This window comes from Phyllostomus discolor, chromosome 2 (genome assembly GCF_004126475.2).
Source record: "Phyllostomus discolor isolate MPI-MPIP mPhyDis1 chromosome 2, mPhyDis1.pri.v3, whole genome shotgun sequence".
Lineage (NCBI taxonomy): Eukaryota > Metazoa > Chordata > Mammalia > Chiroptera > Phyllostomidae > Phyllostomus > Phyllostomus discolor.
This window is the reverse complement of record NC_040904.2, coordinates 88,594,690-88,619,063: the sequence shown is the minus strand read 5'-3', so window position 1 is coordinate 88,619,063 and position 24,374 is coordinate 88,594,690. Positions and strand designations below refer to the sequence as shown.

Here is a 24,374-nt window from a genome sequence, read left to right as displayed (position 1 = left end):
TTTTTAGAGAATTTAAAAAATCAACATTTTAATTTGTTAAAATAAGGTCAGTATATAATGTAAAAAGATTTATAATGGGCAAATAACAAATGCTACATACCTCTTTCTTTCCTCTTTCAGTGAGTGCTACTCCATACAAAAACAGTAATGTCAAATAATAGCCAATATTAATCTGATGTGCCTATAAAGACAAAATATATTTTAATTCATTTAGACTAAGCTGCTTCTAACTTTATCAAAATTCATTAAATATCCTAGGTCTATTTAATAATACTCATTATCTAAATTATCACTGTGTTATCAATCATCTAATAATAACTATAGAGAATGCAGTTTAGATGTATTTGATAATCTGACTCAGAAGAAGATAGTCAATAATCCTGAGAAAAAAATGAGAGTTTGATTAAAGAAAAGTGAAAGCAAATGCCACCAAGATTTGTTATATTAAACCTTTCAAAAATTCTCTCACTCTCTCTATAATTTATAGTATTTCAGGTATCCACCTGAAATTCAATGATCTCTTAAATCAGTCTTTTATTGTCCATTTATGTATTTTGTTATAATAGTATAAACATAAATCCTGTAACTTCTTCAATGAAAATTAAAATATGAAGATATTTCCTTCCTTTAAAAATGGTCTATGCCAAATTATAGAGATGGAGAAAAGATTAGTGAGTAGGGAGCGAAAGGAAAGCAAGGGGTGCATGTGACTATAAAGGGATAGCGTAAAAGAGATTTTTTTGTAGTGATATGATAGTTCTATTATCTTGACTGCAATAGTGGTTACACAAACACTTGTAATAAAATGATATAGAACTATACACACTGTGCATAAAAGTTAGCATAGCTGGCCTGAGACTGCTATCCTTTGAAAGGCCTTGCATGCAAGACTGACCCACTACTGGTGTCTGGGAACCTGGATTTCACGAATGTTCCCACTGTCCTCTGACTGACAAGGGTGACTTACTGTGCCTGAATTGTTATGCAAACAATGTGGTTATGTTGAAAACCTGAGAGTTCCTTCTGGGAGTCTGGAATTTTTATACATGCTAGGCAAAGGGTACCTACCTGACCAACTCCTAATAAAAACCTTGGGCACCAAGTCTCTACTAGGCTTTCCTGGGCAGAAATATCATACACATTCACATGTTGTGTTTTTGTTACCCCTCTTTTGAATCCATGTAGGACTTCTTTAGGGTGGCGTATACCACCTTCTAGAACCCTAGTCCTCAGAGTCCACATAGGAGTGATTCTTTCACATGCTTGTTTGTAGTCATTATAATATGGAATTTGGTGTCTTATGCTACTTTGTGTGTTGCCTAGGTAGTCCTTTCTTGAAGATAACTCTAATCCTATATGGGTATAATCCTAATCACCTATATGGGTATAAAACTTAATTTATGTTACTGATCCAAATTATTCAAATAACTGATCCTTCCTTTCACCATGTTGTACTACTGGTTCTAATTTTTGATGCAAGATTTATTTTTCTCAGACTTTTCTATTTATTTCTACAGTATCATTTGACCTTGAACAAGGTCAAATTGGTAAGATACGTAATTATATCTTATCAATTTTATCTCACACTGACAGATAACAGCTGTACCAGTTTTTACAAATACAGAAATATCAGAAGAAAGGGGAACTGATTAATAATCAGGAAGAAAGGAAGGACTCTCCATTTCTTTTTTTTTTTTCCTAGAACTCAACACCCATTTATTGCATACAGTTCTGTGAGTCAGAAAATCCCAGTAGGACTCAGCAGAAATGGCTTATCTCTCTCTACTTGTTGGCTGAGCTCACTCATGCCACTATGTTCACCTGGACCTGGAAGAGGCTGGAGTGTCCAAGATGGCCTCTCTCATGTGCTGGGAGCCTTGGTGCTGCCTATCCACTGGGTTGCTTCTGTTCGCTTCCACCCAGTCTTTCTTTTCACGTGGTATCCTTTTTCATCAAGGTGGATGACTCCTTACGTAGTTACTCAAAAGTAGCAAGAAAGCAAATGAGAAGCTGCCAGGCTTCTTAAGGTCAAGTTCTGGAATGAACACAGGGTCACTTTTGCTACATTCTATCAGTCAAAGCCAGTCACAGGACCAGTCAGATTTTTTTTTTATTTTTTTAATATATTTTATTGATTATGCTATTACAGTTGTCCCATTTCCCCCCTTCACTCCCCTCCACCCCGTACCCCCTCTCCCACCCACGTTCCCCCCCTTTAGTCCATGTCCATGTGTCATACTTATGAGTTCTTTAGCTTCTACATTTCCTGTACTATTCTTGCCCTCCCCCTATCTACTTTCAACCTACATTCTATGCTACTTATTCTCTATACCTTTTCCCCCTCTCTCCTCCTCCCACCCCTACTGCTAGCCCCCCATGTGCCCTCCATTTCTGTGGTTCTGTTCCTATTCTAGTTGTTTGCTTAGTTTCTTTTGGTTTTGCTTTAGGTGTGGTTGTTAATAATTGTGAGTTTGCTGTCCTTTTACTATACATGTCTTTTCTTTATCTTCTTTTCTTAGATAAGTCCCTTTAGCATTTCATAAAATAAGGGCTTGGTGATTATGAATTCCTTTAACTTGACCTTATCTGAAAAGCACTTTATCTGCCCTTCCATTCTAAATGAGAGCTTTGCTGGATAGAGCAATCTGGGATGTAGGTCCTTGCCTTTCATGACTTGGAATATTTCTTTCCAGCCCCTTCTTGCCTGTAAGGTCTCTTTTGAGAAATCAGCTGACAGTCTGATGGGAACTCCCTTGTAGGTGACTGTCCCCTTATCTCTTGCTGCTTCTAGGATTCTCTCCTTCGTTTTTACCTTGGCTAATGTAATTATGATGTGCCTTGGTGTGTTTCTTCTTGGGTCCAACTTCTTTGGGGCTCTCTGCGCTCCTTGGATTTCTTGGAAGACTGTTCCCTTTGCCAGTTTGGGGAAGTTCTCCTTTATTATTTGTTCAAATAACTTTTCCACTTGTTGGTCCTCCCCTTCTGGTACCCCTATAATTCGGATGTTGGAACGTTTAAACGTGTCCTCGATGGTCTTAAGCTTTTCTTCGATTTTTTGAATTCTTATTTCATCATGCTCTCCTGCTTGGTTGATTCTATCTTCCTTCTGGTCCACGGTGTTGTTTTGAGACTCAGATTCCTTCCTTTCACTATTGGCTCTCCTCCGTATATCTTCCTGCATCTCTTTTATGGTAATCTGCATTTTTTCATGTAATTTGCATCCAAAATCAACCAGTTCCGTGAGCTTCCTGATCACCAGTGTTTTGAACTGTGCATCTAATAGATTGGCTACTTCTTGGTCACTCAAAAGGATGAGTCCTAGGGGACTGATCTGTTCTGCTGGAAACATGTCTTATGTCTTTCCCTATCTCTCCTATTATTTTATTTATTTATTTATTTTTTCTCCGGTCTGGTCGCTCCTGTTACGGTGGGGGGCGGAGCCTTAGGTGGTCACCGGGGCTGCGCGCCCCAGTCACTAGATTGTGACGTTATATGTGGGGGGCATGGGCGGGAGCGGGGACCGGAGGGATCAATGGCGACAGTTCCAGTTCTCCTGGAGTCAGACACTTCCCTAGGCTTCTGTGCCGTGAGCTCTGCCCTGGTCCACAATCGCTGCCCCACTGATTCCCCCAGCTGCTGCTTGCGTACTCAGGGATCACCGCTGCACCGCTGCGCTCTTGCGCCCCGGATGGCTGTCGCACCGATTTTGCGCCAAATTTCCCCCGACCTATGCGCGCCTGCAACCCGCGCCAGCGCCGCGCCCGCTCAGCTCGTTGTCCCCTACCAGTCTGGATGTATGGGTCTACTACAACTTCTTGGCTGTGCGACTTCCATTTAGATAAATTCTCTGACAGTTCTGATATTATGACTGCAAATCATTGTTGTAAATTATTGTTGTTCTGTTCTTGGTTGTGCGAGGAGGTACGGTGCGTCCACCTATTCCTCCATCTTGCCTGAAGTCCGGACTCTCCATTTCTAATTGAGAAAGCTCATTTTTACTAATTCAAGTTTCTCTCTAAGATGAACAAAATTTTATGTTAGGGAAGGGGGCCAGAATAGGCTCATTAAAGAAACACAGTCATAAGAAAGTACAAGACAAAAGAAGGAAATCAATTTATATGTACCTTTCTCTAGAGGTAAAAGAGGAAAATCGAAACTCACCTACACCTTAAAGTTAGCATGCATTAGCCATTTTCTCATTGCAAAATGTTGTCCAAGTCCATTATTTCAAACTTTCAGAAAGAAAATACTTACAGTATAATTAGTAGCTTGAATGTTCCTAAGTGCTGCTTCCACTTGTGTCATCAAGAAACGTAAAGTCAAAGCAGGAACAATTTCCTCCCCATTCTGGCTGTTAGAGGCAACTTCTCTCTATGTAAAATTATTCAGTTGAAAACGTCCTTAAGTTAGAAAAAATCTACATATTTCTACTATACAAATAATACATGTTCACTGTTGAAAATTTGGAGTATAGATATAAAGATGGTTTTTAAAAAATCCACACTACCAGATACAACTCTTCTTATATTCATGTGTTTATAAGTAGTCTGGCAAATCTTTGTCACTATTTCCTCAAAACACTAAAAAGCATTCCTATATCTGCCGAGGGATTGGCAACCTCCACCACTCTTACTTCAGGAGAAGAGGCAATTCCATTTCATTCTCATTCTCTCTGTTCTCTAACATAACTAAAATCTTCCTGCCAACTCTGAATGTGTGGTAAGCAGGAAGCTAGCTTTAATACCAACGCCAAGGTAAATCATCTTACGCTGCAATGTGATTGGAACCAAGCTAATATATAATTTATTATGTACCATAGTTTGACACTTACATGGATGAAATGAAAGGAAGGACTATGTCCTATATTTGTGTCTATTCCCCAATGTCTTGTGCCCACAAGTGCTTGGCTTAAATTACATTATTTGTGTAATGAAGTATTATCTGTGTGGCAAGTTTCACTTACACATTCTTAACTTGGTTTCCAGTATACAATACTTTCCTGTTTTTCTCCTAGCTAACTAGATGCTTTATTTTACCCTCCCTAGCTTGCAGTTTAATGAGCTTCTCCATCAACACATTTCCAAGATAAAGTAATCGACTGTCATGTTTTTAAACAATGTCTACATACAGTTTCCAAATTTATATTTCCAGCTCAGAACTATCCAGAATTCCAGACTCATATATCCAACCACTTATTCAGCCATATCTCTTGAATTTGAAAAGGCATGTAAAACATAACGCTGAAGTTCCACCTCTGCCAAAAAGTCTAGATAGTTTCAGATCAATCCTCTCAATGACAAAAACTAGAAAAGCTGGAAGAGGGCCCCTGGTAAAAACCTAATTCTTTTGGTTGAGAATCTGAAGAAATATTCCCAAAGAGTGTCTGTTTTGATTCTAATTGGAAGCAGACCCTAACACCAGGATTTGAATGCACATAGTTTATTTTGGACACGCAGAGAACAATGGTAGGGGAATGGAGAAGTGACACCAGGAACAGAAAGCAGGCTTTAAAGTATTGGATGTGTTATTAGAGCAGTTACCCATGGTGGGCGACTGGGGTTAATATAACAGGGAAACTGAGAAAGAGTAAAAATACAAACTTCAATATTACCCAACTTAAAGGGAAAGGTAACTAGGATATTTATATAACAACTCCCAAGGCTTATTAATAGAGTGCTTTCTGGGGAGAAGAGCAAGTATTAATCCCTTGAAACTTCTGAATTGCCATGAGAGTACAGCCCTCTGCTGTTACAGGGAAACAAAGGTCTGAGTCATACGTGTAGATGTAGACATTGAAAACTGGAAATTGGGCAGAGCGTACTGAAACAACAGAAGTCAAGGGGCATGGGCAGGGCGCTGACAGTATCTGCTATGAAGGGTAAACCATAAATAGACCCTTCTTCACAGAACAAAAGTAAAGTTTAAAATCATCTCAATCCTAGCTGAATAAACTGATCTGCCGATAAAGCACAAGTAAAATTACTAAGAAATATTTTGCCCAGTTTTTCTAGTTCTTCTGAAAGGATACTGTAAACCAATCCAGGCAGCCACTGAAAGTAGCAGAATTCTATATTTTCCTTTAGATGACTGTGGAATTTGCATTAACATTTTCATGTTCACATTCACGATCTGGTTATTTTTGCCCTCTTTCTTTTTCTTTGAACATTCTTACCTGGCATTTATCAATTTTATTGTTCTTTTCAAAAACCATGTTTTGGCTTTATTGACTTTCTCTATTATGTGTTTTATTCTATTTTATTACTTTAGTTAATTTTACTATATCTTTCTTTAGACTTTGTTTTTAATTTGCTGTTCTTCCATTAACCTCTTGAACTTTATATTTAAATGATTGGTATTCAACCTTGCATCTTTTTCTAATATATGCATTTCAATCTATAAATATTCCTAAAAGCACAGCTTTTACCTAATAACATAATTTTGATATATACTTTTTATTCAGCTCAAAAATTTATTAATTTTCACTGTGATTTCTTCTTTGACCTGTAGGTTACCTAGATTAGAGGTATATATTTTAACTTAGAAACAATGGCTTTCTAGTTTATCGTTTGGTTATTGATTTCTAAGTTAATTATACAATAGTTAGAGGACATGCTCTGTATGTTTTTATTCTTTGAAATTTGATTAGGCTTCCTTTGTGACCTAGTATATGGTCATTTTTTAAAAATGATCTGTGTGCACTTAAAAAGAATGTATATTCTATCTGTATTCTAGGGGACATGTATACACACACACACATCAGTTTATGGCACGTTTGCTACAACTCTACTAATTCTGTATCCATGTTTTATCAGTTATTCAAAGACTTGTTATATTTTCCTTCTTGGATTATTGATTTATACATTTCTCCTTTACTATTATCCTTTTTGTCATCTTATTATACATAAAGGTTGTATATGTATTTGGGTCTACTTTTGGAATTTCTCTTCTAGACTATTTTCTAGACTTGTCTATAGAGTAAAATGCAAGTAACACAGATTTTTAGTTATTAAAGCTCTGTAAGTTTTAATATCTAAGTGGGTAAATGATAAGCCCTTCTCCTCTATACTTCTCTTCATAATTTTCTAGGCTATTCTTCCTTTTATTTTCCATTTAAACTTTAGAATTAGTTTTTAGTAATAAAAATAAAAACTCCTTTTGTCACTTTTATTGAATTATATGACATTTATATATTTCAACTTCAGGAAAAAATTGACAGCTTTATCATATTTTATCTTCCTACACGTACTACTTTTGATTAAGGTCTTCTTTTCTTTTAGAGATGTTAATCTATTGTTTTAATAGAGTATTGATTTCTAAACTTAATGTAAAGAATATCACTGTGTGTGGGTACCTGCTTGCTAAATTGCACATTCCCAGACCTACCCCCAAAGATTTTGATCCTTTGGGACTAGTATGAGGTTCAGATAGTCTCAGATAGGTGGCTTAGGAAAAACTTTCAGAAACACTAGTTTATAATTTTATATGTTTCTTAGATGTTTTTCTAAGTATTTTACCTTGTTTTGTTGCTATTATAAATAAGTACTTTTCTTTCATTTTTACCTATAATTGACTGTTTGCATAAAAGGGCTACTGGTTTCTATTTATTATTATTGTTTTGGGTGATTTCCAAAAGATAAGAGGAAAATAGTAGCATTACTTCATCAAGTTCAAACAAGATTCATACCATCATCTCAGTTAAGGTTATAATTGTATATAAAGTCTTTGGGCATTTTCAAAGTTTGTTTGGCTTTTTAAATCATAATAGTATTAATTTGTTTCATGGAAATAATTAATGATTTTTTTTCACAGAAAAGGCAAATGTGGCCTTTTCGAGACACCTATGGTGTTTTGCTCCTTTCTCCCCAATTATCTGCTACAAAGATAATTATAGCAGATCATTTCCTTAACTTTGGAAAACTCAATTTAAAAACTGATACACATCTTATTCAGAAAGTTTCACAAACTATTCTAGGGAAACTATTATTTGTAAGATAGAAATCTACAATATATTCTCTAGAATATTTATTTCACTCATGAATATAAACATTTTGAACATCATTTTTATTTTTCGTTTTTGAAAAATTCATCCACATTTTAGAAATTAGGAAAACTGAATGCAGTCCCCTATCCCAGAGTACTATGTAATGCATTATTAATAGAATTAGAATAAATACTAGACCTTATTGTCAACAGCTTACAAACTACTAATCAACATTCCTACCATTATTCTTCAGAGGCTAGCACCAACTAACTCTATTTAATTAATGAAAGTCTATAGTCAAGCTTCACACTAAGCCTTTCATAGGCAGTAAGAGGGAGATTTCAAGACTGTAGCTGAACTGTTATGGTTTTAAAAAAAATAATTATTATAAAAAAACACATATATATTGATCTTTGCTCCTACTTCCTGTTAATATTTGGTCGTTGACGATAGCTGCTGACACAGAGCTCCTAAAACCTTTGGAATTTTCTGAATGATAGAAGTGTGTTTTGATCTAATGAAGTGACTTTTGGTGGACTCCTGGATAGGAGTTAGTCTCTAAAAAGATCAAGCCAAGATTAGAAACTTCAAACTTTCAGTCCCATCCACCATTCCCAGAGATGGGAGTGGAACTAGAATTTGAATAATTGACGATGCCTACATGATGAAGCACCCATAAAAATTCTAAAAGTAAGAGGTATAGAGAGCTCCCAGTTTAGTGAACACATCCATGGGCCAGGAGGGTGGTATATGTCCCCTCCGCTAGGACAGAAGTTCCTGCACTCAGGACCATTCCAGACTTTTACCTGACTGTTCATCTATATCCTTTATTATATGCTACATTATGTAATAAAATGGTAAATGTGTTTCCCAAGTTCTGTGAGCTATTCTAGAAAATCACTGCAACCAAGAGGGAATTGTTAGAAGCCCAATGTATGAGAAGTACTGGGGACAACCTAGGACTGGCAAATGACTTCGGAAGTCGGGGGGCAGTCTTGTGGTACTATGTCTTTAACTTGTGGGATCTGATGTTGGCTCCAAATAGATAGTGTCAAAATTGAATTGACTTGTAGAACACACAGCTGGCCTTAGAGAATTTATCAGTGTGGGAATACCCATATTATTAGTACCCACATTACTAGTGTCAGAATGTTTTGAGTGTAGTAACAGTCTGAGAGTAAGGGAACATAAAGTGTATTCCTAGATACTAACAAACAGAAAGCTATACTTCCTCAAGAACAAATTATGATCTTACCTGCATACTTTGGAAGGAAAAATCTTCTTGTAAAAACTTCTTACTGTGAGGGACAACACCTTTTGGTAGAGTATTAATTGCAGTCAGTAACTTCTTCACCTCTGATAGTAGGTTAACAGGGACAAGATCAGCAGGTGTGTCCTTTTCCTGTTCATCCTAGAAGACATTATTAAAAATTTACACAACTATATTTGGCTAATATTAAAATCAGCCAAAGTATTTTAAAAAATGAACAAAGTGCCTTTACAGACTGTATGTAGAGCACTGTGACAGACTACAGAAAATTCCAGTAAGATTAAGACATTCTTCCTGTTCTCAAGGAACTTAAAACATTGCAGGAAGTTTTAAGGCCACAACTCAAGAAACTTTAATATCAGGAATGTCATTATAAATTCATTTCAAAGTTATAAACAAAGTAGAAATTCAAAGATGGGAATAATGACACCTTTTTTTGTTGCAGAGTGGTGGGATAGGAAACATAAATAATGTTAGGCTTAAATGTGAGTGAGGCCTTGAAAAACAGTTGCTCTTGAGAATTACCAAGTATGCACTGAATTGTTCCATTTAAAGCATAATAAATGCTAACTTTAAAATACTATATAAATTATTTTACTCATAATATGAAAACAATTTCTAATAGTGGTTTTTACATTAGTTGTGAGGAATGGGTGGGCAATAGAAATGAATAAGGGTCCCGGAACAGATGAATGATGGCCTTCCTTCGACCTTAATAAGATACCCTGCTGAAATTCTGAAAGTATAAATATTTTTCTGCTGATCTCTGAATATCAGAACAGCTTATTACTGCAGAGGCCACACAGGGCCTGAGTCACTGAAAATGCCCTGGTGTCAGGTGACTCTGACTATAACTAGGAGCCAATAAAATCCATTGCAGAACTATCTGTCCACTCATCCCTTCTGAGTTGGAGTCTTCAATTCAGATTCATCCATCTTCAACAATATCCAATGAATACATCTTATGCTTTATAGTACTTCATTGTAAGAAAATCATATCCAAAAATGTAGAAAACACTTTTCTCAGTGAAGGGTGTGTAAGTGTATGTTGTACTACTCTTGCAACCTTTTGGTGGGTTTGAAATTTTTCATAAAGTTAAAAAAAAAGAACTTCCATAAAGTCACTAGGACAAGCCCTGAAAAAGAATGACTACCAGTAGTGCATATATTTCAAACTAAAGGTCAATTTTGTGATCAAAAGTCACCACGGAATCATCTAACCTTAATTACTAACTTGATACACAAGCAAGATTATAACATAAATAAATTTTTTTCAATGGGCTACTATAAGCATCATGCTTGTTAAATATATCTTATAATTACAATTTTTATTACATTAGTTGTCAAAATATTTTTCCTTATGTATGTATTGATTTATTTATTTAATTGTTGTTCAAGGACAGTTATCTCCATTCTTACCCCACCACGCACCCCCAACCCACCCATCCCCACCTCCCACCCTTGAACCTATCCCCCTTTGGCTTTGTCCATGTGTTCTTTATACATGCTCCTTGATAGCCCTTCCCCTATTATCCCTCTCCCTCCTCCTCTCTGCTGTCAGTTTGTTCTTTATTTCTATTTCTCTGGTTGTATTTTGTTTACTTTTCTGTTCTGTTGATTAGGCTTCACTTATAGGTGAGATCATGTGATATTTGTCTTTCACTGTATGGCTTACTTGACATAGCATAATGCTTTCTAGTTCCATCCATGCTGTCACGAAGGATAGGAGCTCCTTCTTTCTTTCTGCTGCATTGTATTCCATTGTATAAATGTACCACATTTTTTTGGTCCACTCATTTACTGGTGGGCACTTAGGCTGCTTCCAGCACTTGACTATTGTAAATTTTGCTGCTATGAACATTCGGGTGCATAGGTTCTTTTGAATTGGTGTTTCAGGATCCTTAGGGTATAATCCTAACAGTGGTATTGCTGGGTCAAAAGGCAGTTGCAATTCCATACTATTTTCCACAGTGGCTGCACCAGTCTGCATTCCTACCAACAGTGCACTAGGGCTCCCTTTTCTCCACAAACTAACACTTGTTTGTTGATTTGTTTATGATGGTCATTCTGACTGGTGTGAAGTGGTATCTCATTGTGGTTTTAATTTGCATCTTTCTGATGGCTAGTGATGCTGAGCATCTTTTCATATGTCTCTGGGCCCTTTACTATGTCCTTAGAGAAGTGTCTGTTCAAGTCCTTTGCCCTTTTTTAAAATTGGATTGTTTGTCTTCCTAGAGTGGAGTCACGTGTGTTCTTTACATATTTTGGAGATCAAACCCTTGCCTAAGGTATCATTGGCAAATATGTTTTCCCATATGGTTGGTTCTCTCTTCATTTTAATGCTGTTTTCTTTAGCCATGCAGAAGTTTTTTTTATCATGAGAACCCATATGTTTATTCTCTCCTTTACATCTCTTGCTCTAGGGGATATATGGGTAAAAATATTCCTATGTGGAATATCTGAGATGTTCCTGCATGTTTTCTCCTGTAGGACTTTTATGGTGTCACGACTTATTTTTAAGTCTTTTTATCCACCTTGAATTTATTTTTGTGTATGGTGTAAGTTGGTGATCAAGTTTCAATTTTTTGCATGTAGTTGTCCAAATCTCCCAGCACCATTTGTTGAAGAGACTATTTTTACTCCATTTTACACTCTTGCCCCCTTTGCCAAATATTAACTGACCATAGAGACTTGGGTTTATTTCTGGGCTCTCTATTCTGTTCCATTGGTCTATGTGTCTTTTCTTATTCAAGTACCATGTTATTTTGATTACAGTGGTAATCAAATTACAAATTACTTGTATTTTGAATACAAGTATATTACTTGTAATATAGTTTGATATGAGATATTGTGATCCCTCCTTCTTTGTTCTTCTTTCTCAAAATTACCAAAGCTTTTGGGGTTGTTTACAGTCCCATATACATTTTTGAAATGTTTGTTCTATATCTGTGAAATACATCATTGGTATTTTAATAGGGATTGCGTTGAATCTATAAATTGCTTTGGGTAATATGGACATGTTGATGATGTTAATTGTTCCAATCCATGAAAACAGTATATGTTTCCATTTATTTATGTCCTCCTTAATTTCTTTCTTCAGTGTTGTGTAGTTTTCTGAGTACAGGTCTTTCACTTCCTTGGTTAGGTTTATTCCTGGTACTTTATTTTTCTTCCTGATATAGAAAACAGGATTTTTTCCCTGACTTTTGATTCTGATCTTTCATTGTTGGTATACAAAAATGCCTTCGATGTCTGAATATTGACTTTGACCTCAGCTATTTTGACAAATTCACTTATTAGGTCGAGCAGGTTTTTTGGTGGAGTCTATAGAATTTTCTATGTACATTATCATATTATCTGCAAACAGTGACAGTTATACTTCCTTCTTTCCAATTTGGAAGCCTTTTATTTCTCTCTTGTCTGATTGCTGAGGCAAGGACTATCCAATACTATATTGAATAGAAGTGGTGAAAGTGGACATCCTTGTCTTCTTCCTGATCTTAATGGGAAAGCTTTTAGTTTTTGCTTGTTGCATATGATGTTGGCTGTAGGTTTCTCATATATAGCCTTTATCATGTTCAGGTATGCTCCCTCTACTCCCACTTTGCTAAGTGTTTTTATCCTAAATGGGTGCTGTACCTTATCAAATGATTTTTCTGCATCTATTGAAAGGATCATGTAATTTTTGTCTTTCTTTTTGTTTATGTGATGTATTATGTTTATTGGTTTGTGAATGTTGTACATCCTTGCATCTCTGGGATGAATCCTACTGATCATAGTGTATGATCTTTTTAATGTACTGTTGGATTTGCTTTGCCAATATTTTGTTAAGGATTTTAGCATCTATGTTCATCAGCGATACTGGCCTGTAGTTTTCTTTCTTTCTTGTGTCTTTATCTGGTTTTGGAATTAGGATGATGCTGGCTTTGTAAAAACAGTTTGGGAATCTTCCCTCTTCTTGGATTTTTTGGAATAGTCTGAAAAGGATAGGGGTTAGCTCTTCCATAAAAGATTTGTAAAGTTCTCCTGTGAAACTATCCAGTCCAGGGTTTTTGTGTGCCAGGAGGTTTTTGATTAGTGCTTCAATTTCATCAGCTGTTATTGGTCTCTTCAGGCTTTCTGCTTCTTCTTCATTCAGTTTTGGGAGATTATATTTTTCTAGAAATGTGTCCATTTAACTTAAGTTTTCAAATTTCTTGACATATAGTTGTTCGTAGTAATTTCTTACAGTCCTTTGTATCCCTGTGGTATTAGTTTTAGTCTCTCCTCTTTCATTTCTGATTTTGTTTATTTGTGTCCTCTCTCTTTTTCCTAATGAGTCTGCTTAAAAGCTTGTCAATTTTGTTTATCTTTTCAGAGACCCACTCCTGGATTTATTGATCCTTTGGATTGTTGTTTTAGTCTCTATGTCATTTAATTCTGCTCTGATCTTGGTTATTTCTTTCCTTCTACTTGATCTGGACTTTGTTTTGTTTTTGTTCCTCCAGTTCTTGTAGATGCATGGTTATTTATTTAAAATGTTTCTACCTTTTTTATGTAGGCCTGTAATGCTATGAACTTCCCTCTCAGGGCTGCATTTGCTGTGTCCCATAAGTTTTGGAGTGTTGTGTGTTCATTTTCATTTGTTTCCAGAAACTTTTTGATTTCTTCCTGATCTCATTATTAAACCATTCATTGTTTAATAGCATACTATTCAATCTCCATAAATTTGAGTGTCTTTGAGTTTTTCCCTTGAGGTTGGTTTATAATTTCAGTCCCTTGTGGTCAGAGAAAATGCTTGATATGATTTCAATTTTCTTGAATTTGTTGAGGTTGGTTTTGTGTCCTATTATGTGGTCTATCTTTGAAAATGTTCCATGTGCATTTGAAAAAAAAAATGTGTACTTTGCTTTTTGGGGATGAAAGTTTATATATATATATATATATATATATATATATATATATATATATATGACTATTAAGTCCATTGGATCTAGGGCATTGTTCAATGCCACAATATCCTTGTTGATATTTTGTTTGGAAGGTCTACCCATTTTTTACAGTGGGGTGTTAAAATCTCCTACTACAATTGTGTTGCTGCCTATAACTTTCTTGAAGTCCTCCAAGATTTTCCTTACATATTTGGATGCTCCTATGTTGGATGCATATATGCTTACAATGTTTATATCTTCTTGATGGATTCTTCAGTGTCTCTTTTTATGACTTTTGAAGTCTATTTTGTCTGACATAAGTATTGCTACTCCACCTTTTTTTTCTTAACCATTTGCTTGGAATATTTGTTTCCAACCCTTCACTTTTAGTCTGTGTAGGTCTTTTTTTATGAGGTGGGTCTCTTGTAGGCAGCATATGTGCGGGCCATGTTTTCTTATTTACTCAGCTACTCTATGTCTTATGATTGGAGTATTTAATCCATTTACATTTAAGGTTATTATTGACAAGTATTTATTTCTTTTCCCCCCTTTGTACCTGTGTTCCTATCTCTCTCTCTCACTCTTTTCCTTCCTTTTCTTATAGCAGTCCTTTTAAAATACCTTGCAGTGCTGGTTTAGTGGAAGTCTATTCTTTCAGCCTTCTTTTGTCTAGGAAACTCCTTATTTCACCTTCCATTTTAATTGAGAACCTCACTGGGTAGAGTACTCTTGATTGCAGACATTGGCTTTTCATTACTTGGAATATTTTTTGCCATTCTCTTCTGGCCTGAAGTGTGTCTGTTGAGAAATCAGCTGCTAGCCTTATCAGAGCTCCCCTTTTATGTTACTTCTGGTTTATCCCTGGCTGCTTTTAAGATTCTCTCTTTGTCTTTAGATTGTGGCATTTTAATTATGATGTGTCTTGTAGTAAGTAGACCTCTTTAGGTTCATATTGATTGGGACCCTCTATACTTCCTGAACTTGCATTGTTTTTCCCCTCTCCATGTTCGGATAGTTTTCTGTCATTTTTTTTAAATATGACAGAATATTTTTTCAAAAAAATTGTTTCAAAAGCCATGTTTTTTCAAACATGGTTTCTATCCCTTACTCTTCTTCTCTTTCTGATATTCCTATGATTCAAATGTTGTCACATTTCATATTGTCTTGGAGTTTCTTTAAGCTATCTTCATATTTTTTTTCATCTTTTTTCAGTGCAGCTGCTCTACCGACGTGTTTCTTTCTACCTTGTCTTCCAGCTCACTAATTTGGTTCTCTGCTTCATCCAGCCTGCTTGTAATTCCTTCTAGTGTGCTTTTTATTTCAGAAATTGTATTCTTCATTTCTTCCTGGTTCATGTTTATAGTTTCTATTTCCTTTTTCATACTGTTGTAGTTCTCACTCAGCTCCTTGTAGTTGTCTGTGAATTCCTTGAGCATCCTTATAACCATTCTTTTAAATTCTGTATCTGCTAGTTTGCTTGCCTCCATTACATTTAGCTCTTTTAGTGGGGAGTCATCCATTCCTTTTTATTGCAGGTTTTTTCTTTGTCTCCCCATTTAGGTGACTCTTTTTGTTTGTTTCTGCACTTCCTAATGCTCTGCTTTGTTAGCTGTCTTTATAGGGTGAACTTCTATGGTAGTAGTTCTGTGGGATTCAGTGGTGTGGTCTCTTTGATCTCCTTGTCTGGATAGTCTAAGGTTGCTCTTTCTTCTGCTTGTGTGAGTTCTCTCGTTGTACTTGGGTTTTACCTGTTGGTGGTTCCTTTGTTGGTGGGTTCTCTCCTCCAGCAGGTTTACTAACTCCCACTTTATCTTGTATGTGATTAGTGGCAGGGTGAAGGCAAAATGGATTAAGACAGTGGGAGAATATTCTATGGGATTTAAAGTACCAACAAGTATAAAACAGATTGGAGATCCTTTTGAAAAGCACAGCAATAACCATGATATTTCACCCAATTAGCCACTTTGATAAAGGTGAAAAAAAAGATAAGACTCTGATTAGAGGAGAGAAAGTATGTGAGCTGAATCCAGAAAACAGAGCACATATGCGAGGTTAGATAGTGAGATATAGTGGGAGCAAAGGATACAAACTAGGTGTGGTGGGGGAGAAAACAGAGTCAACCACAACAGTATTAAAGCTCGGGAAGACAATGAAATGAACCAAGATCAGAAAGGGGTGCTGTACAGTATTTGCAATAATATAGAACAACAATTATTTACAATAATATTGGAAGAACAATAATATGACAAGAAATATATGGTCTGAATGAAAGGAACAAAGTAAAAGACCAAGAGTAGTGTATTACTGGAATACCAGTGAATTGAAAGAAGAAAAAGTAAAACGCAATCTGAAAGAATGAACAAGGAAAACCAGTCACACAATGCAATTAAATAAACATAAAACAAAGAAAACTAAACAGACATAGGAGAAATAAAAAAATATAATCAAATAAAAGAAATAAAAATATTGAAAAATAATAACAATAAAAATAAACAATAACATGTAAGTTCTATAGGATAGCAAGGTGAAATTTGTCTGAATTTCTCAGTTTTTGGTGTTAGCCCTATGATCCCTCTCTGGATCTATCTTTGGTTCTTTCACAGCTCTAGGCCTTATTGTCTCACACTTGGGAAAAGAAAAAAAAAGATTCCTGCTGAATTTAACCCTGCTATGCAACTTCTGCTGGTCTTCCTGGCTGCTGCAGGCAGAGGGGAGCTGGGCTTTACTTTTCTCCCAACCTGTGGTTTTGCTAGGATGGGGCTAGGTCTAGGCTACAATATTCTCAGGTGCCCAGCCTCCAGCCCAGGTCCTCTGTGCACTGCTGGGCCCACACTGTCCATGTGCAACAGGCTGGCGATTTTAATCCATCAGTTGTGCTGCCTGAACAACCTTGAGGTGCTTGATTAGGAGCAACTTGCACCCCACCTCCTCTCTCTTTGCTGGCCTGGGTGCTGCACACTCTCAAAGTCCCTTCTAGGTGGTTTAGTTACCCTATTCGATTAAGTATCTCTGGCGACTACTATCTCTCTGAGCCTCTGCTGCTCCACTTTGGTCAGTCCATGAGGTGCCCTGGTTTGGTGCAAATTGCGCCTCTCCTCCTCCCTCTTTGCTGGTCCAGCCGCTGCACAAGGGTTCCTTATATAGCAGCTGACTTTTTTTTTTTTTAGTAAATTCCTCTTGTTTAAGCCTGCCATTCTTAACAAGCACCTGGCTTTTTCACACAGCCCAAATCTCTGACCAGTGTGGAGACCATCTGGGTTAGGATTCCTCACAGTCCAAATTTTTTCCCTTCTCCAGGTGTCATCCAGCTCCGTAATTTCTCTGGTAGCATCCTAGCCTGAGACCACAGTCCCAGTGGGGGAACACTGTCTCTGTGCGTCTTCTACTTTATTTTTATTTCCGCCAGCAACGTCAAGTATCCAGGTGTCTCCTGGTGCAAGGTTCCCTTCCTTGCTCTGGTAGGGGAGGGAGCTGCAAAGTTACAAACGATAATTGGGCTCTCCTCTAAAGCTCCCGCAGCAGTCACTGACCCTGGTGCCAGGCCTGGCACTGCAGGAGCCTTGGTCCCCGCGCCTGGTCCCAGGCACCTTACCATCCCAATGGAATCTCCTTACCATCTGTTTTTCAATGTCCTCTACAATTTTGGCTTCCAAACTTCATATAATCTGGGATTCCAGTGGCTGTTCACTCTGTTCCTCAGATCGGCTAGGTGTACCAGCAAGTTGGTTCAGCTCCCACCTACCTTGCCGCCATCTTCCAATCAAGCAGTTGTCAACATATTTGATGCTCAATTCATTTTTGCAAAATTGATTTAGCAGCTAAACCAACTTCAGGTCAAAGTTCCTACCTCTCTTGCTTCCTGTATTCCAAGTCTGTATCTTGAAATGCCTTTTCGGAATCTAGCCGCCCTGGTTCAACTGTGCATCCCTATGTACATTTGCATATATTGTGTTTACTCTGCAAAAATTTTTATAGTGATAACTTAATGCAAGTAAATACTCTGGTCATTTTATGTTTATATATTTTCTCTTCATAAGTTACTGAATAAACTTTACAAACATTATTAAGTAGATAACAATCATTATATAAAACTATGTGGAAGGTAAAAATTGCTTGAGCAAAACCTAACAATACCTTTTCATCTAGACTTCATTAAATATACACATGTGATATTCCTATTTAATCAACCATAAAGTATATTATCACTGGAAATAAAAGCCTTAATGTATAATTTCTTTTCAGTCATTGAGTATTGAACATTCTAACAGTAAAAATGACAAAAACAAGGAAAATAATTAACTTCAGCAACAACTCAGTGAATTTCTCACTAAATAAAATTCTGTGTATGTGTATTTTTTTTCTTGGTATGTATATCGTTTTCACTTTGCTTGAATTTTGCTTTTAAAAGATAAATAAGAGATGTCTTAAAACTGACTATTGGGATGTTTCTGGGCAAGTCAATTCAACTGTCTATTAATTTTACCTTACAGTGAGGATTGGTGCATACAATGATAACTTTGAGACATAGGTGTCAATTAAAAGCTTTAATTAATTGACCATAGTTTTACTTATTAAGGTACAAATGTGAACTTACCCCCCAAATTTAAAATAATTAACCTAGTTATATTTAGTATTATATAATCAGTCACTAATTAACTAACAGTGAAAATTAAATCTTCTCTTACCAGTTGATCCACTGATTTTTCTACCTTATTCTCAATCTTCCCCTCAGTCTGCTCCTCCACTGGAGAATCCCTATTTTAAATAAAAAAAGAAAGGCATATCCAGTGCATCTCCTTACAAAAAGCACAATTAAATTTCATAGTAAAAACTCAAGTGAAATTTTGTCTGAAAGCTTCAGAAATGTAAATACTGTGTCAAATACTGTTAAAAGGCTGTTGCCCCACCTCCACTGCAAATACCTAAGGCCCTGCACACTGATGATCAGGATTCTCAAAGAAATGGTTGACCACGTTAGCAAAACAGAGGAAAAAGTGAAGCTATGAAAAGTGAAATAAAGGAAAATGTACAGGGAACTAAGAGTGAAGGGAAGAAAACTGGGAATCAAATCAATGCTTTGGAGCAGAAGGAAGAAATAAACATTCAACCAAAACAGAATGGAGAAATAAGAATTCAAAAAAAATGAGGAAAGGCTCAGTAACCTCAGGAACAACTTTAAACATTCCAACATCTGAATCATAGGGGTGTCAGAAGGAGAAGAGGAAAAGCAAGAAATTGAAAACTTATTTTAAAATATAATGAAGGAGAACTTCCCCAATCTGGCAAACAAAACAGACTTCCAGGAAGTCCAGGAAGCTCAGACAGTCCCAAACAAGTTGGACCCGAGGAAGCACACACCAAGGCACATCATAATTACATTACCCAAGGTTAAAGATAAGGAGACAATCTTTTTTTTTTTTTTAAGATTTTATTTATTTATTTTTAGAGAGGGAAGGGAGGGAGAAAGAGAGAGAGAGAGAAACATCAATGTGTGGTTGCTGGGGGCCGTGGCCTGCAACCCAGGCACGTGCCCTGGCTGGGAATCGAACCTGCGATGCTTTGGTTCGCAGCCCGCGCTCAATCCACTGAGCTACGCCAGCCAGGGCAGGAGAGAATCTTAAAAGAAGCAAGAGAAAAGGAGTCAGTTACTTACAAAGGACTGCCCATAAGACTATCAGCTGATTTCTCAAAAGAAACCTCATAGGCAAGAAGGGGCTAGAAGAAGTATTCCAAGTCATGAAAGGCAAGGACCTACATCCAAGATTACTCTATCCAGCAAAGAGTCATTTGACAGACTCAATCTGTCATTTAGAATGGAAAGGCAGACAAAGTGTTTCCCAGATAAGGTCAAGTTAAAGGAGTTCATCATCACCAAGCCCTTATTACATGAAATGTTAAAGGGATTTATCTAAGAAAAAGAAGATAAAACATATGAACTGTAAAATGACAACAAACTCACAACTATCAATGACCAAACCTTAAAAAAAAAGGGAACTAAGCAAACAATTAGAACAAGAATGGAGATCACATGGAGGGTTATCAGAAGAGAAGGGGAGAGGAGAGAATGGGGGAAAAAGTACAGGGAATAAGAAGCATAAATGGTAGGTAGAAAATAGACAGGGGGAGGTTAAAAATAGTATGGGAAATGGAGAAGCCAAAGAATTTGTATGTGTGACCCATGGACATGAACTGAGGTGGGGGAAAGATAGTAGGAGGGGGATACAGGGTGGAGAGGAATAAAGGGGAGGAAAAATGGGACAACTGTAATAGCATAATCAATAAAATATATTTTTAAAGAAAGAATATCTTAGCAGGAACTCAATCTCCTCATGTCCAAAACTGAACTCATAATCCATCCTCTCTGTGTCTCACACATACCATCTTAGTTAATGGTACAATTTCCTTCTGGTTATTAGAAACCTTTGCGCCATCTTTACTTCTCTTTTGCCCTTTTCTCATATTTAAGTAGTCACAGAATTCTGTTAGTTCTAATTTATAAATCCCTCCTTTCTTACTAGCATTTCCTATTCTTACTATTACAAGCTTCTATCAGCTTCTTCTTCAGCAATTACAAGTGTATTTTGTCATCCCATTTCTTTCCACTATCAACAGAGGTAGGTTTTCCAAAATATAGTGTAAGATTTCATTTCTGCTCTTAAAATGCCAATGGCTCTGCACAAAATAAAGCTAAACCCTTAGCAGGGCAGTCAAAATGCTCCCCAAGAATTTGTCTTAAGTACTTTTTCTTACCATTTCTTTAGCCAAATGACCTCCTATTTGCTTTGCTTTTACACCCATCAAAATACTTCTTATCCATTAAAGTGCCATTGAAAAATCACCTTGTGAAAACCCACTCCACCCCAGTTCAAAAATTATTGTTCCTTTCTTTTTTTTTAATTTTAATCATTGTTCAAGTACAGTTTTCTCCCCCCTACTCCCATTCCAGCCCACCCACCCAACCTGTTCCTTTCTATATATAGGTTCAACATCTCTAATATAACACTTGTATATGCATTTTGCCTAAATGTAAAATAACTTTTTAAATATATTCCTGCTATATTATAATTCTAACCGCACTAATTTTATTTGGTCATTATTCCCTAAATACCAAGGAGGTCAGTAAATGCTTGTAAAATAAAGGTCATATTGCTTACTATATGAGATAGCTATAGATGGGAGGGAGATCTCTAATACTAAGCTACTGTTTAGTATTATACAGGAGAGGTATGGCAGGCTGAACTTGCCCTGATTGGAGGAGACAGATGCACTTTTTGGCCTGGACCCAGGTGAATCCTTCAGTAGAGTCTTCTGTGTTATGCTTAGGTTCCCTTCTATAAAATGAGGCTAATAATAGTATCTACCTCATAGAGTTGTTATGAGGTTTATATTTGTTAACATTGGTAAAAGTACTTTTAAAAAATGCTTGGGAAAAAGTAAATCTCTGTAAGTGCTTGTTAAATGGTAAATAAAATATTACTCTGTTGAGATGCCCCGAATATGACAGGCTGTGGTACATTTTTCAATTCTTAGCTCTTCAGCTAGGGTGTGGTCCTTAAAAATTTTTTCTAAAATTCGCCCTGGCTGGCGTAGCTCAGTAGATTGAGTGCAGGCTGCGAACCAAAGTGTCGTAGGTTCGACTCCCAGTCAGGGCACGTGCCTGTATTGCAGGCCATGACCCCCAGCAACCGCACATTGATGTTTCTCTCTCTCTCTCTCTTTCTCTTTCTCTATATCTATCTCTATCTCTATCTCTATCGCCCTCCCTTCCCTCTCTAAAAATAAATAAATAAAATCTTTAAAAAAATTTTTTTTCTAAAATTGGATTTCACCCAGCCTACATCCTCCACTAATCAGAACTGAAGTATAAGGGTATCTCATTCAAACTAGCTTCCCAAAATTATATGGAAGAGATAATTGATATGTCTTTGGAATACAACAAATGCAGTTGGCTTATGTCAGTCCATCCCTTACCTTACAAAAAATTCTTCTAGTAAAGAATCCATGATGCGCAATGTTCTTTTGCAAAAGTTCAATGCTTGCACACTGACTTTTACTATTGCTGTTTAAATCTGTAAGGAAAGTAGTATTTTTAATGGAAAGGTAGGAGAATTACATTCTTTTTCCCTAATGTATAAGTAGTGTATGATCATTAAAGAAAATTTTGAAACTGCTATAAAAGAAAATAAAACTCAGTTTCATCATTCAAAAATAAAGCACTATTTACATTTTAATATACTTAATTTTTCCAAACATAGGTATATTTTACCAATTTATAATCATATTGATAGACAATGCTGAACACTACATCACCAATGAACACTATATCAAAAGCATCTTTCTTGTTATTTTATATTTCTAGCAATCACTCTCAATGGCAACACAATAATTGGTTGACTGGGGTTTTTTTGACCATTTCTTAATAGTAAGACATTTAGATTGTTTCTCATTGTTTTATTATAAATAGTATTTTGATAAACTCTACTTCTCAAGAGGCCTTCTCTGTATTTATGATTATTTCCTTATAATAAAATCTCAGATGTAGAATTCCTACGTCAAAAGACACTAATAGTTTAAGCCTCATATACATTGCTAAATGGCTTTCAAAACGGTTTGTACTGTCATTTCCCATAGGTAAAAAGGTTCTTATTTAACACAATCTCAATAGTGCTATTTGTTTTGGGAAAAAAGTTTTCAACTTTTTCCCGAAGTTGTATAATTGCAATCTCCATCAAATAAGAAAGGTGGCATGTCAAGAACTCATGCATACTTCTGGTTCAAATATCAATAGACATTGTGGATGTTTCCTGAAAAAAATACTGAGGCAACACAAGTGAAAACAAAAGGGGAATATTATCCCCTTAGTTTAGAATATTAGATAGTATAGAATATTATCATTAGTATATCTATTTATTTATTTCTCTCTCTTCTTAACTATCCCAAGACCAACCCTTCCCAATTTAGTCCCATATGATCTCTTCAACTCAGAGTTCAAGCCTCCAGACTCTACTGCATTCTGCTAGCCTGACTTGCCATTCTGATCCCACTGTACATAAGCCCAAGAACTGTTGGAGCAAACATTATGTAAACTACTTTTCAGTGTGTTGGGGCAAGGTAAGAAATGATGAGGAAAAAGAAAAGAATATGGCAGCGATAACAAATAAAGCAGACCTCATGTGCCTTGGGCTTGCTACCAAGCACAACACCAGGTAAAGTTTCTCATTTGTTGCCTCTGGACTGCTTACTTATCTCAGTAACTGAATAGCTAGTTTCTCTAAAAGTATATTTAATATATGCCCTTAAATTAGATTAGTAGAGTTTTTGGAGGCCCATCACTAAAAGGCAATTCAGCATAGGAAATTCCCAAATCAAGAAGACATATTCCACAAGATCATCTGTAAACTACTTATTAAGAATTCAGATTATATTTACTCAAAGAAACAATGTTTTTACAAGATGTCCAATCTCCCAGCAGCAGCCAAAAAAAGACAACACCTAGAGAAGAAAAAGCAAGTAAACCTTCAAAGCCTTTAGGGCTGAGCATCCTGGTCTAAAATCTTAAAAAAAGCCCTGAAAGGATCATCTGCAAAACAAGTATCCCTAATTATATACTACTATCTATATTCTGTACTTGACTCATACCAGCTCTAAGTTACACAGAAAGTCTTGAGACAAAAGTAATTCCATGCTAGCTGATACTTCTCAGTCAAAATACAAATGCAAAGATTCACACACATGCTGACTTCTATCTAAATCTTCTAATTTAAAACACCTCTTAGTTTCTTGCCCATCCATCACTAACAAAACACTTCTTGCTGTCAGTATTAACCTATGCAAATCTAGTTCTCCTGGGTAAATTATTTTTAGTTTTATTCTTATTTTAATACCTTGATAAGCAAAGACATATTCCTATTTAAATTTGCATTCTGTTCAAATACCAATGAAAGATACAACCTAAAGCTAATAACAAGCAGAGAGAGGCTGGATACAACTTTTTCTTTCACACTAAATCAGATTTGCTTCATTTCTTTAATACAGAGGTCTAGAAAAGCACATGCCTTTGAGAATTTTAGGATTGTAATCAAACTGTTTGTCTTTTATGGTTTCTATAACATCCCTGGGTATTTTAATAAAAAAATAATAGGTATTATTTCATATTCAGAGCAAACAAATGTAAGCCTTCTCTAAACAATCCCTTCATTTCCAGAATTTAAAA

General features: G+C 36.2%; 1 protein-coding gene across 1 annotated transcript in view; it reads right to left on the bottom strand.

The window, feature by feature from the left end:
- Window positions 1-24,374, bottom strand: part of DZIP3 (DAZ interacting zinc finger protein 3) — a 120,444-nt gene that overhangs the window by 87,231 nt on the left and 8,839 nt on the right. The window contains 5 exon segments of the mRNA XM_028502358.2: window positions 101-181; window positions 4,255-4,371; window positions 9,237-9,392; window positions 18,847-18,916; window positions 22,133-22,230. Of these exon segments, the coding sequence (XP_028358159.2) occupies window positions 101-181; window positions 4,255-4,371; window positions 9,237-9,392; window positions 18,847-18,916; window positions 22,133-22,164 (456 nt within the window). The 5' untranslated portion in view covers window positions 22,165-22,230.